At 47.1% G+C, this 12,962-nt stretch overlaps 1 protein-coding gene across 2 annotated transcripts in view; it reads right to left on the bottom strand.

Moving 5' to 3' along the window:
* Nucleotides 1–12,962, bottom strand: part of nagk (N-acetylglucosamine kinase) — a 38,601-nt gene that overhangs the window by 12,865 nt on the left and 12,774 nt on the right. For both annotated transcript variants that reach the window (XM_078554824.1, XM_078554832.1), the window contains 3 exons: nucleotides 12,755–12,853; nucleotides 2,205–2,346; nucleotides 598–708 (listed from right to left, as the gene is read on the bottom strand). In XM_078554824.1, coding sequence (XP_078410950.1) covers nucleotides 598–708; nucleotides 2,205–2,346; nucleotides 12,755–12,853 — 352 coding nt within the window. The remainder of the gene's footprint in view (nucleotides 1–597; nucleotides 709–2,204; nucleotides 2,347–12,754; nucleotides 12,854–12,962) is intronic.

Raw genomic sequence — 12,962 nt, 5'->3', positions numbered from 1 at the left:
CCAGCAACCTTTTCATTGGCACAGACCACTACAGTCTATCCTTTCACAGATAAAGGCTTTCTTCCAGAGTGGATACAATAGGCAGTTGTCTTTATCGAGTGGGCATCCTTCATTGAATCTGGAACTCCAAGGCCTTGCTATACTACCACTCATGGTAGGCAGTTCCACATTCTAACTGCTCTCTAGGTAAAGAAGTTCCTCCCAATTTCCTTATCGGATATATTCACGACTAACTTGTGTTGATGATCCCCAATTTTAGACACCCCGCAAGTTCTCTACCTCTACCCTATCAATCCCCTTCATAATTTTTAAATCCTCCGTCAGATTGCCCCCTCATTCTTCCCTGTTATTGAGAAAAGAGGCCCAGCTTGTTTAATCAATTCCCTCAGATCTGGTATCATCCTCGTTATTTTGCACTTTCTCCAGCAGAACTAATGCTGTACGAGAATGGTGCAAAATTCCAAACTCTCTGGAACAAGTGTAAAATACTGGAACTCTTGCAACATACTGAAAGAAAGGCCAGTGTCTTGCCCGCACACACCCATGCCTGTACTCTAAAGCCCGGGTTTCTTAAAACCGCGATTCCTCCTCACTCACCTGATCCCTCGTCTCCGATCAGGTGACCCCAACCTCCACAGCCTACCACCGATCCATCTGGATTGACGAGTTTGCAGTTGGAACCAGTTCCTGAGATCAACACAATTCCACCTGGTGTGCATTTGTTGGGGAGGGAGGGTGGGGGTGGTAAGGGGTAAAGAGGTTACACGACTTGCATTAGTTCCTGATGCAGCATACCACACAATCGGTCAACACAAGAGGGAACCCTTGGCAGCAGGTCTGGCAAAAGAGTACAGGCTTACCCTGGAAGCAAGTCTGACCTCACCCAAACAACTGGTGCCATTTGTAGATTGATGCAGAAAGCTAACATTTATTATCAAAGCAACTCGCTATCAGGAGCCAAGTATGGGCTCAAGTTTGGGTGTGGCGGAGGGGCATGGTGCAGTGACATCAGGCAGCCACTTGACTAATTTCTTGGTGTGGTTTGAAACACCATTCACCATCCCAAGCAACTCTCCTTGGGAAGAGACACCTTGCAACTATCTAGACAAATGGTGATAATGGTTACATGACATTACTGGACTAACAATCTGGAGTTCAAATCCCAACATGACAGCTTGAGAATTAGAACTCACTTTTTAAAAATTCTGGAAAATTAAAAAACGGTGGAAGTAAAAGTGGATCGTGAAGTTGCTAGATAGTCAAAAAAACTCAACAATCTCCACCACCCCGCCACCTTAAACCAGCTTATATTTCACCCCTCTCCTATTTTTACTTAGTTCTGTTGAAGGGTCATGAGGACTCGAAACGTCAACTTTGTTCTTCTCTGCCGATGCTGCCAGACCTGCTGAGTTTTTCCAGGTATTTCTGTTTTTGTTCAACAATTTCACTGATGTCCCTCTTGAGAAGGAACCCTACCATCCTTACTCAGACTGGGCCTTTATGTGACTCCGGCCCCACATTAATGTGGTTGACTCTCACCTACCCTCTGAAATGGCCTATCAAGACACTCAGTTATACCGAACCATTTGCAACAGTTCAAGAAGGCCCACCACCCGCTTCTCGCGGCAACTAGGGATTTTTTTCCTTTATTCTTTCATGGGATGTGGGCGTCACTGGCAAGGCCAGCATTTGTTGCCCATCCCTAATTGCCCTTGAACTGAGTGGTTTGCTCGGCCATTTCAGAGGGCGGTTAAGAGTCAACCACATTGCTGTGGATCTGGAGTCACATGTAGACCAGGCTGGGTAAAGATGGCGGATTTCCTTCCCTAGAGGGCATTAGTGAACCAGATGGGTTTTTGCGACAATCGATGGTAGTTTCACATCTTTCAGTCGAGCTTTCAGTTCCAGATTTTATTAATTGAATTTAAATTCTAGCAGCAAACGTAATGGGATTTGAACCCACGCCCCCAGAGCATTAGCCTGGCCCTCTGGATTATTAGTCCAATGGCGTTACCACTATGCCACCATTTCCCCCAAAATGGGAGAAGGCCAATAAATGCTGGCCACGCCAGCTGAGGCCGGATCGATAGTGCAGAGAGCGAACTTTAAAGTGCAACCACTGGATGAAACAGAAAGCACCCAATTCCCCAGCCTATAAATTCATAATCTTAAAACACAAATGAATTGTCTGTCTTGAATCTTACCCATATCGGTGGCAGTCGATATCCCCCCGATTGCATCTGTAGTGATGCAGTAATTCTCACTCAGTTTTGGGAACCTCTCCTTCAGCTGTTGAATCAATTTGCCAATAGCCTCCTCCTGCTCCCCTCCACTCAGAGTCATTCCCTGAGAAAGCAGCAAGGACAGAGATAAATCCAGCACCCTTAAGGTAGGGAAAACATCCCAAAGTGGTTCACAGGAGCATCGTCTGACACTGAGCCTAAGATGGAGACATTGGGCCAAAAGCTTTGTCAAATCGGTAGATTTCAAGGTTAAAAATAGGGGTACAGAGGCAGAGAGGGGTTTAGGGAGGGAATTCCAGTGGTGAGGGCTTAGGCACAGCCACCATTGGTGGGGTCAAGGAAATGGGTAGCACTCATGCCTCGGATTCAAAAGGTTGTGTGTCTGAGTCCCATTCCATAGAGTTGAGCACAAAATCTAGGCTGACACTCTGGGTGAGGTACTGGGGATGGTGTCATCTTGTGAAGACCCTGCCTGCGCCCCCTCAGGTGGTTGCAAAAGACCCAATTACACAATTTCGAGAAGGAACAGGGGAGTTCCTCATTTCTCAACCTATATCACCAAACCAAATGATCTGTTGAGGCTATATAAAGTTATGGATGGCCTCAATACATCGGATAGAAAGGAACTGTTTTCATAAGCCAAGGATCAATAACCAAGGGACATAGATGCGGTACAGAGTCAGCATGGAGTCGTTGGGCTGAATAGCCTCCTTCTGTGCCATAATGAGTCTGACTCGAAGGCAATTGTAGGAAGGATTGGAAGGGAGTCAAGGAGGAATTTTTTCACCCAGAAGGTGGTAGGGGTCTAGAACTCTCGGCCTGAAAGGGTGGCAGAGCAGCAAACTCACCCCTCCTCCACCCCCATCTCTCTCTCTCTCTTTCTCTCTCACCCCCCCTCCAGCCACATGTCTCTCTCTCCTCCCTCACCCCTCCTCCCTCACCCCTCCTCCACCCCGTCTCTCCCCCCCCCACCCCTCCTCCACCCCGTCTCTCCCCCCCCCACCCTTCCTCCACCCCGTCTCTCTCTCTCTCACCCCCCCGCCAGCCGCATGTCTCTCTCTCCTCCCCACCCCTGCCTCTCTCTCTCTCTCATCCCTCCTCCACCGTCTCTCTCTCTCCCCCTCACCCCTCCTCCACCCCGTCTCTCTCCCCCCTCACCCCTCCTCCAGCCCCATCTCTCTCCCCCTCACCCCTCCTCCAGCCCTATCTCTCTCTCCCCCTCACCCCTCCTCCAGCCCCATCTCTCTCCCCTCCCCACCCCACCCCTCCTCCAGCCCCATCTCTCTCCCCCTCACCCCTCCTCCAGCCCCATCTCTCTCCCCCTCAACCCTCCTCCAGCCCCATCTCTCTCCCCCTCACCCCTCCTCTAGCCCCATCTCTCTCCCCCTCGCCCCTCCTCCAGCCCCATCTCTCTCCCGCTCACCCACTCCACCCCATCTCTCTCCCGCTCACCCACTCCACCCCATCTCTCTCCCGCTCAACCACTCCACCCATCTCTCTCTCCCGCTCGCCCACTCCACCCTCGTCTCTCTCTCCCCCTCACCCCTCCTCTAGCCCCATCTCTCTCCCGCTCACCCACTCCACCCCCGTCTCTCTCCCGCTCACCCACTCCACCCCCGTCTCTCTCCCGCTCACCCACTCCACCCCCGTCTCTCTCCCGCTCACCCACTCCACCCATCTCTCTCTCCCGCTCGCCCACTCCACTCTCGTCTCTCTCTCCCGCTCACCCACTCCACCCCCGTCTCTCTCCCGCTCACCCACTCCACCCCCGTCTCTCTCCCGCTCACCCACTCCACCCCCGTCTCTCTCCCGCTCACCCACTCCACCCCCGTCTCTCTCCCGCTCACCCACTCCACCCCCGTCTCTCTCCCGCTCACCCACTCCACCCCCGTCTCTCTCTCCCGCTCACCCACTCCACCCCCATCTCTCTCCTGCTCACCCACTCCACCCCTCCTCTCTCCTGCTCACCCACTACCCCCCCAATCTATCTCTCTCCCACTCACCCACTACGGCCCCGTCTCTCTCTCTCTCTCCTGCTCCACCCCATCTCTCTCTCTTTCCCTTTGCCCTGTTCCACCCAAGTCTTCCCTCCCACTCACCCACTTCACCCCCGCCTCTCTCTCCCCGCTCACCCACTACCGCCCCGTCTCTCTCTCTCTCCCGCTCCACCCCGTCTCTCTCTTTCTTTCCCTCTGCCCCGCTCCACCCCAGTCTTCCCTCCTGTTCACCCACTCCACCCCTGTCTCTCTCTCTCCCCCGCTCACCCACTCCACCCCTGTCTCTCTCTCCCACTCACCAACTCTACCCCCGTCTCGCCGGCCCATCCACTCATTGGCCTCATTATGAATTCTTGGCTGAGCTCCAAGAATCACTTCAGCCCTTGGGGGTCTGTTTCCACAGCTTGAAGGAGATTGTTAGATTTGTTTGATTGACAATTTTATGAGCTTATATTAACTACCTTCCATGAAGTGGTTTATGAATGCCTCTTTGTTTATTTGGATATTAGGGATTAAAGGTTTCTTCAATGAGGACTTTTACTTCTTGTGTTTTTATGAGGAAGAGGTTGAGCAGGTTGGATGTATAGTCATTGAAGTTAAGAAGAATGAGAATGAATATTGGAATGTTAAGTTTCTGAGGGGACTTGAAAAGGTAGATGCTGAGAGGATGTTTCTTCTCGTGGGGGAATCTAGAATGAGGGGCCACAGTTTAAAAATATGCAGTCCTCCATTTAAACAGAGATGAGGAGTAATTTCTTCTTTCAGAGGGTCATTAGTCTTTGGAATTCTCTTTCCAAGTGATCAATGGAAGCTCATTGAATATATTCATGGCTGAGTTAGATTGATAAGAGAATCATGGGTTATCAGGAGCAGGCAAGAAAAGTGAAGTTAAAGCCACAATCAGATTCAGCTTGATCTTATTGAATGGCGGAAGAGGTTTGATGGGCTGAACGGCCTACTCCTGCTCTGATTACTTATGTTCTTATGTTGACAGCTTTATGAGAATGTAAGGGGCAATTTTTTCTCAGGGATTTTTGAATAGCTGAGTGCTTTTTTTTAATTTTATGAACATTTCAAAGGCCTGCCAGTATTGTTACATGGCTCATTGGTTCTGTACCTAGTGGACACCGGATGAGTAAGTGTGGAGGATGCGCAGGATGGATGGGGGTGTGGGAGATATGAGTAGGCACGAAGGGCCATGAGAAATATGAGGGAGCATGGTAGGTTGGGGGGACAGGGAGTGCTAGAAGGCCTAGCAGGGCTTCTGATGCCCCAGTAGGTGGAAGCGGGCCTTCTAACCTGCTTTGCCATCCGCCCACCTCCGTTGCTGCCTGGGGTCTGCCTCAGGAGGTGGCAGCCCCAACTCCAGTCTGAACCCGACTCCCGGATACCAAAATATAGGGTGAATGCACTACTTTTTAGAAGCCGGGGCTATCATGTCAGCAAATGGACCGACTTGCGGTTCCCAACCAAGGGTGAAAATCTGTCCCCAGGTCTCCAGTGCTATTGGGTCTCCAGGCTATGGGACGCACACGAAAATACCAATTGAGGCACTCTATCCCCGTCAATATAAACCATTTTAGTAACACATTGGCATGATCATATAACCAATCGTCTGGACACTAAAGTAATTATTTTCCTTGTTTTTGGATTAATATTTTGGTAGGAAAATCATATTCAAAATTTTTGCCATTTTAAATGGTGGAACTGCAGGCAAATTAAATGAACTTTATCGGAAATGATTATAAATTAATCTATACCCTAAAATTTATTCTACGTATCAGCTTTTACTTCACGTAATCCGTGCTGTCATAGTACGCATATTTCATGCAAAAATTGAGTTCAGTAATTTGGGAATCATAATCGCTGCTTCCATGTTTTTTGGATAGCAGTTGCTAATAATGATTCTGGCATTAGCACCCTCAGCTCTAGACAATCTTTTGTTTCTTTTCTTGTCCCATTATCATTCCCTTTGGCTTTGTGCCATCATCCCTTTTGTCATTTAGTCACTCTTACCTACCACCCTATCACAGACCTTCCCTTTTGTTCTTTCCTGCTCTCCCCATCACCCCCTCCCCCCCGCTGCCTTTCCTTGCCTCTGTAACTTTAGATGTCTATAACCTTTTTCCAGTTCTGACGAAAAGTCATTTCTTCTGAAATGACCTTATTTAATATTCTGGGTGCTGCACTTTAGGAAGACTACAAAGGCTTTAAAATAGGAGGAGTAGACCACAAGGCCCATCAAACCTGTTCTGTCATTCAATACGATCATGGCTGATCTTAGGCTTGAACTCCATTTTCCCACCAGCTCCCCACATCCCTTAATCCCCTAAACCACCAAAAATCCATCTGCCCGGCCTTAAATGTATTCAACGATGGAGCATCTACAATCCTCTGGGGTAGAGAGTTCCAAAAATTCACAGCCCTTTGAGTGGAGTGATTTCTCCTCATCTCTAGAATGGTACCAGCGATGAGGGACTTCAATTCTGTGGATAGGCTGGGATTGTTCTCCTTTATTCAGTAAGGAGGAGAATTGATGGGGGTCGTCAATATTTTAGAGGGTTTTGACAGAGTAAGGAAGAAACCGTTTCCAGTGGCAGAGGATATCAGACTTAAAGTAATTGGCAAAAGTGAGAGATCTGATTTTTCTTAAATACAGCAGGATATTTATCTGTAATATGCTGCCTGAAAGAGTGGTGTAAGCAGATTCAATAATAACTTTAAAAAGGGAATTGTGTGAATTCCTGAAATGTAGAAGTTTGCAGGGCAATGGGGAAAGAATGGAGGAGGAGATGGTTGGAACTAATTCAATAACTCTTTCAAAGAGTTGGAACAGGCATAATGAGCTGAATGGTTGCACTCAGTGCCATTTTATTCTATGATTTCATTCATTCTCACTTGGGACTCGGCAAGGCCATCTTTAGTTAAGAGGAGATTTACTAGAATAGGGCCAGCAATGAGGGACCTCAGTTATGTGGAACGACTGGGGTTGTTCTCCTTAGAGCAGAGAAGGTTAAGAGATCTCTAGTTGCCCTGACAAAATGGCCTTCCTGAACAACTGGAATCGATATTTTTTTGGAGCAGTTTTGGAGTAATTGAGTAGCTTGCTTGGCCACTTCAGAAGGCAGTTAAGAGTCAAGCATGTCGGTGTGGGACTGATATCAGACCAGCTAAGCGAGGCAGAATTTCTTGCCTTAGGACCTCCGGGCAAACTTTAGGACGACGCGTGAAGTGAATCACAGGCTTCGGCTGAGACCTGGAAGCAGAGCAACAATCCCAACTTCTCCAATCTACGAAACTGAAGTTCCTCATCCGTTCTCATGAATTTCTTTTGCACCCTCTCAAATGCCATCAGTTCCTTCATAAATTGTGGTGCCTAGAACTGGACGCAATATTCCAGTTGAAGCTGAACCAGTACCAGTTTTTTGATACAGGTGTAAGGAGCCCGTTTTTTGAAAAATTTGAAAGGCATTGAATTTTGGACATTCTTTCTCAAGTTATTTTTAAAAGTTTGCAACGTTCACAGAATCACAGAGTGCAGAAGAGGCCCTTCGGCCCATCGAGTCTGCACCGACATGTGAGAAACACCTGACCTACCTACCTAATCCCATTTACTAGCACTTGGCCCATAGCCTTGAATGTTATGATGTGCCAAGTGCTCATCCAGGTACTTTTTAAAGGACGTGAGGCAACCCACCTACACCACCCTCCCAGGCAGCGCATTCCAGACCGTCATCACCCTCTGGGTAAAAAGGTTTTTCCTCACATCCCCCCTGAACCTCCTACCTTGAACTTATGTCCCCTTGTGACTGACCCTTCAACTAAGGGGAACAGCTGCTCCCTATCCACCCTGCCCATGCCCCTCATAATCTTGTACACCTCGATCAGGTCGCCCCTCAGTCTTCTCTGCTCCAATGAAAACAACCCAAGTCTATCTAACCTCTCTTCATAACTTAAATGTTTCATTCCAGGCAACGTCCTGGTGAATCTCCTCTGCACCCCCTCCAGTGCAATCACATCCTTCCTATAAAGTGGCGACCAGAACTGCACACAGTACTCCAGCTGTGGCCTCACCAAGGTTCTATACAACTCCAACATGACCTCCATACTTGTGTAATCTATGCCTCGATTCATAAAGGCAAGTATCCCATATGCCTTTTTCACCACCCCACTAACATGCCCCTCCGCCTTCAGAGATCTATGGACACACACGCCAAGGTCCTTTTGTTCCTCAGAACTTCCTAGTGTCATGCTGTTCATTGAATACTTCCTTGTCAAATCAGTCCTTCCAAAGTGTATCACCTCTCACTTTTCAGGGTTAAATTCCACCTGCCGCTTATCTGCCCGTTTGACCATCCCGTCTATATCTTCCTGTAGCCCAAGGCACTCAACCTCACTGTTAACCACCCGGCCAATCTTTGTGTCATCCACAAACTCATTAATCCTACCTTCCCACATAGTCATCTATGTCGTTTATATAAATGACGAATAATAGGGGGCCCAGCACAGATCCCTGTGGTACACTGCTGGACACGGGCTTCCAGTCACTAAAGCATCCTTCTGTCATCACCCTCTGTCTCCTACAACTAAGCCAATTTTGAATCCACCTTATCAAATTACCCTGTATCCCATGTGCATTTGCCTTCTTTATAAGTCTCCCATGTGGGACCTTGTCAAAGGCTTTGCTGAAATCCATATAAACTACATCAACTGCACTACTCTCATCTACACACCTGGTCACTTCCTCAAAAAATTCAATCAAATTTGTTAGGCATGACCTCCCTCTGACAAAGCCATGCTGACTATCCCTGATCATACCTTGCCTCTCCAAGTGGAGATAGATTCTCTCCTTCAGAATTTTCTCCAATAGTCTTCTTACCACTGACGTGAGACTCACTGGCCTGTAGTTCCCTGGCTTATCTCTACAACCCTTCTTAAATAGTGGAACCACATTAACTGTTCCCCAGTCCTCTGGCACCTCCCTCGTGGCCAGAGAGGAATTAAAAATTTGGGTCAGAGGCCCTGCGATCTCCTCCCTTGCCTCACTCAGCAGTCTGGGACACAAATCATCTGGACCTGGAGATTTGTCCACTTTTAAGCCTGCCAACACCTCCAATACCTTGTCACTCCCTATATCAATTTGCTCAAGAACCTCGCAGTGTCTCTCCCCGAGTTCCATACCTTCATCCTCATTCTCTTGGGTGAAGACAGATATGAAGTATTCGTTCAACACCCTAGCAATGTCCTCTGGCTCCACCCATAGATTGGTCCCTAATGGGCCCTACTCTTTCCCTGCTTATCCTCTTCCCATTGATATACTTTTAGAATATCTTGGGATTTTCCCTACTTCTACCAGCCAGAGCTTTCTCATATCCCCTCTTTGCTCTCCTAATTGCTTCCTTAAGCTCCACCCTGCACTTTCTGTACTCCACTAATGCCTCCGCTGATCTGCTCCCCTTGTACCTGCTAAAAGCCTCTCTTTTCCTTCTGATTGTATCCTGAATATCTCTGGTCATCCATGGTTCTCTGGGCTTGTTACTCCTTCCTATCGCCCTAGAGGGAACATGTTGAGCCTGTACCCTACCCCATTTCCTTTCTGAACGCCCCCCCCCCACAACTGCTCCTCTGTAGATTTCCCCACAAGTAGCTGTTCCCAGTCTACCTTGGCCAGATCCTGCCTTATTTTACTAAAATCTGCTCTCCTATAATCCAAAGCTTTTTTTTGCAACTTGTCTATTTTTTTGTCAATAACAAGCTTAAACTGTACCATGTTGTGGTCGCTATCACTAAAACGCTCCCCCACCACCACCTCAGCCACCTGTCCAGCTTCATTCCCCAGAATTAGGTCCAGCACTGCGCTGTCCCTTGTTGGACCCTCTACATATTGAGCTAAAAATTCTCCTGTACACATTTCAAGAAATCCACTCCACCCAAGCCCTTAACGCTATGTCTATCCCAATTAATGTTGGGAAAGTTGAAATCAACTAATATAATTACCCTATTGTTATAGTTTTTACACACCTCCACAAATTGTGCACATATTTGCTCCTCAATTTCCCATTGACTATCTGGGGGTCTATAATAAACACCTAACAATGTGGCTGCCCCTTTTTTATTCCAAAGCTCTACCCACAAAGCTTCATTCGATGCCCCCTCCAAGATATCATCTCTCCTTACTGCAGTAACTGACTCCTTAACTAATAATGCAATGCCTCCTTCTCTTTTACCCCCTCCCCTGTCTCGCCTGAAGATTCTATATCCCAGAATGTTGAACTGCCAATCCTGCCCCTCCCTCCACCCACATCTCAGTGATGGCTACTATATCACAATTCCACGTGTCAATCCTCACCCTTAGCTCATCCGTTTTACCTGTAATACTCCTGGCATTAAAGTAGAGGCCATCCAGCCTTGCCTTATTCCCTTGAAACTTAATGCAGCTGTACTCCCTCTGACTTGATTGTTTTACTGTATTTATTAACTTGTCTTTAAAAAGTCGTTTGGTTATAATAAATCAGTATTTTTTGTGTTTACTGAAAGAAACCTGGTTAGAGTTTTTTTTATACTGGGAATTACAGTATCCAAGGTAAACAATTGGCCAGTTTTATGGATGAATTAAACATTTAAACTATTGTTACAACCTGTGGAGAAGTGCGGCTAGAATTGACTGCGCACTCCTCCCATCTTAGTGTGTAACACAGGTTTAACATAACTTCCTTGCTTTCTCAATGATGGCTTCTATTATTGTCAGGAAATTGAGACCAAGAGCAAATTACAACCAAAGCAGAGGAACTGAGCCCCTCCCATTACCGCTCCCTTTTTAATTTGCATATCAGTGCCAATCTCTCCCTATAGAATTTATTTCACACTGATCTCTGCTCTTTGAACCCTCAAACTCAGACACTGCATGAGCTTATCAATAGAGTCCAAAGAGCAGCAAATTTCACAATCAAATTACACAATTAAAAACAAGTAGATAGATATATATATATATATATATATTATGTACACACACACCGCATATGGAAAATAAAGTATTGCTCCAGAGGAAATACTCCTAATGTGTTCTCAGAAATATAGCTTCCCCATTTCTGGTACCATCCTGTTGAAATTACACTGCCTGCGCTCTAGAAAATAAGAAATAGGTACAGGAGTAGGCCATTCGGTCCCTTGAGCCTGCTCTGCCATTCAATAAGATCATGGCTGATCTGTCTGTGTTTCGAATTTCACATTTCCATCTGCCCCCGACAACCTTTGATTCCCTCGCTTAATAAGAATCTATCTACCTCCACCTTATGAGGCACAGAATTCCAAAGTCGTCCTACATGAAGTTACCCACGTTGGTAGGAAAAACAGAATGGCAGAGTATTTCTTAAATGGGGAGAGATTGGGAAGTGCAGATGTCCAAAGGGACCTGGGTACCCTTGTTCATGAGTCAAATGAAAGCTAACATGCAGGTGCAATAAGCAATCAGAAAGGCAAATGGTATGTTGCAAGAGGATTTGAATACAGGAGTGAACATGTTTTGCTGCAATTGTATAGAGCCTTGGTGAGACCTCACCTGGGGTATTGGGTACAACTTGGTCTCCTTACCTAAGGCAGGATACATTTGCCATAGAGGGAGTGCAACGAAGGTTCACCAGACTGAGCCTTGGGATGGCGGGATTGTCCTATGAGGAGAGATTGAGGAGACTGGGCCCAAACTAAGAATGAGAGGCAGTCTCATTGAAACATACAAAATTCTTATAGGGCTAGATAGGGTGATGGCAGGAAGGATGTTCCCTCTGGCTGGTTGGTGGGGGGAGGGGGGAGGTGTCTAGAACCAGGGGACACAGTCTCAGAATAAAGGTAGACCATTTAGGGTTGAGATGAGGAGGAATTTCTTCACTCAGAGGGTACTGAATCTTTGGAATTCTCTACCCTGCAGGCTGTGGAGACTCAGTCATTGTGTATGTTCAAGGCCAAGGTCGAGAGATTTCTAGATATGAAAGATAGCAACGGGCGTGGGGGTAGTACAGGAAAATGGCATTGAGGTAGAAGATCAGCCAGGACCTAATTGAATGGCAGAGCAGGCTGGAGGGGCCGAATGGTCTACTCCTGCTCCTGGGGCTTTCATGCCCCCCTACAATGAGACAATAACTCCAACTCCAAATATTGCTTTCGCAATATTTTGTACAAATTCATCATTATTTCTCAAGATTTGAGTTTTAAAAACTTATATTTTGTAACACGAAAAGGAAGTTGAGGGAGCTTCCTGGGAAGAAATGGGTTCAAGCAGCAGACTGTGGGTTCATTTCAACATGCAACAAGAATGCAGAGAGAAAAGGAGAACCAAATTTGCAGCTTAGAAGTATTTAACAGTGCAGTATTAAGACGTCACATGCAGAAAGGAGGGCCAGAGAGTGGAGAGAGGTCATCCAACAGAAAACTGTTATCTTCCTTGTATTCTAAGCGTTACTGAAAAAGCTAGATTAGTGTTGGACAGGCTTGAGCTCTGTAGAGTTACAGTTTACCTACCAAGGACTTGAGCGGTATGTAAGGATTAACCCCGGCTGCTATCTTGGCTTCCTGGACCATATTATTGATGCTTTCTAAACATCTGTCCACTCCAACCAGCTGTCGAGGGGTAAACACAAAGAGGCCAAAGTTCAGCAAAATCATCACATGGCACCGCCTCCCACCCCACCAGCCACCCAGCCCACCCTATCCAACCCACCCCACCAAC

This window comes from Cetorhinus maximus, chromosome 1 (assembly GCF_964194155.1).
Source record: "Cetorhinus maximus chromosome 1, sCetMax3.hap1.1, whole genome shotgun sequence".
Classification (NCBI taxonomy): Eukaryota; Metazoa; Chordata; class Chondrichthyes; order Lamniformes; family Cetorhinidae; genus Cetorhinus; species Cetorhinus maximus.
This window is presented reverse-complemented; position numbering and strand designations above follow the sequence as displayed.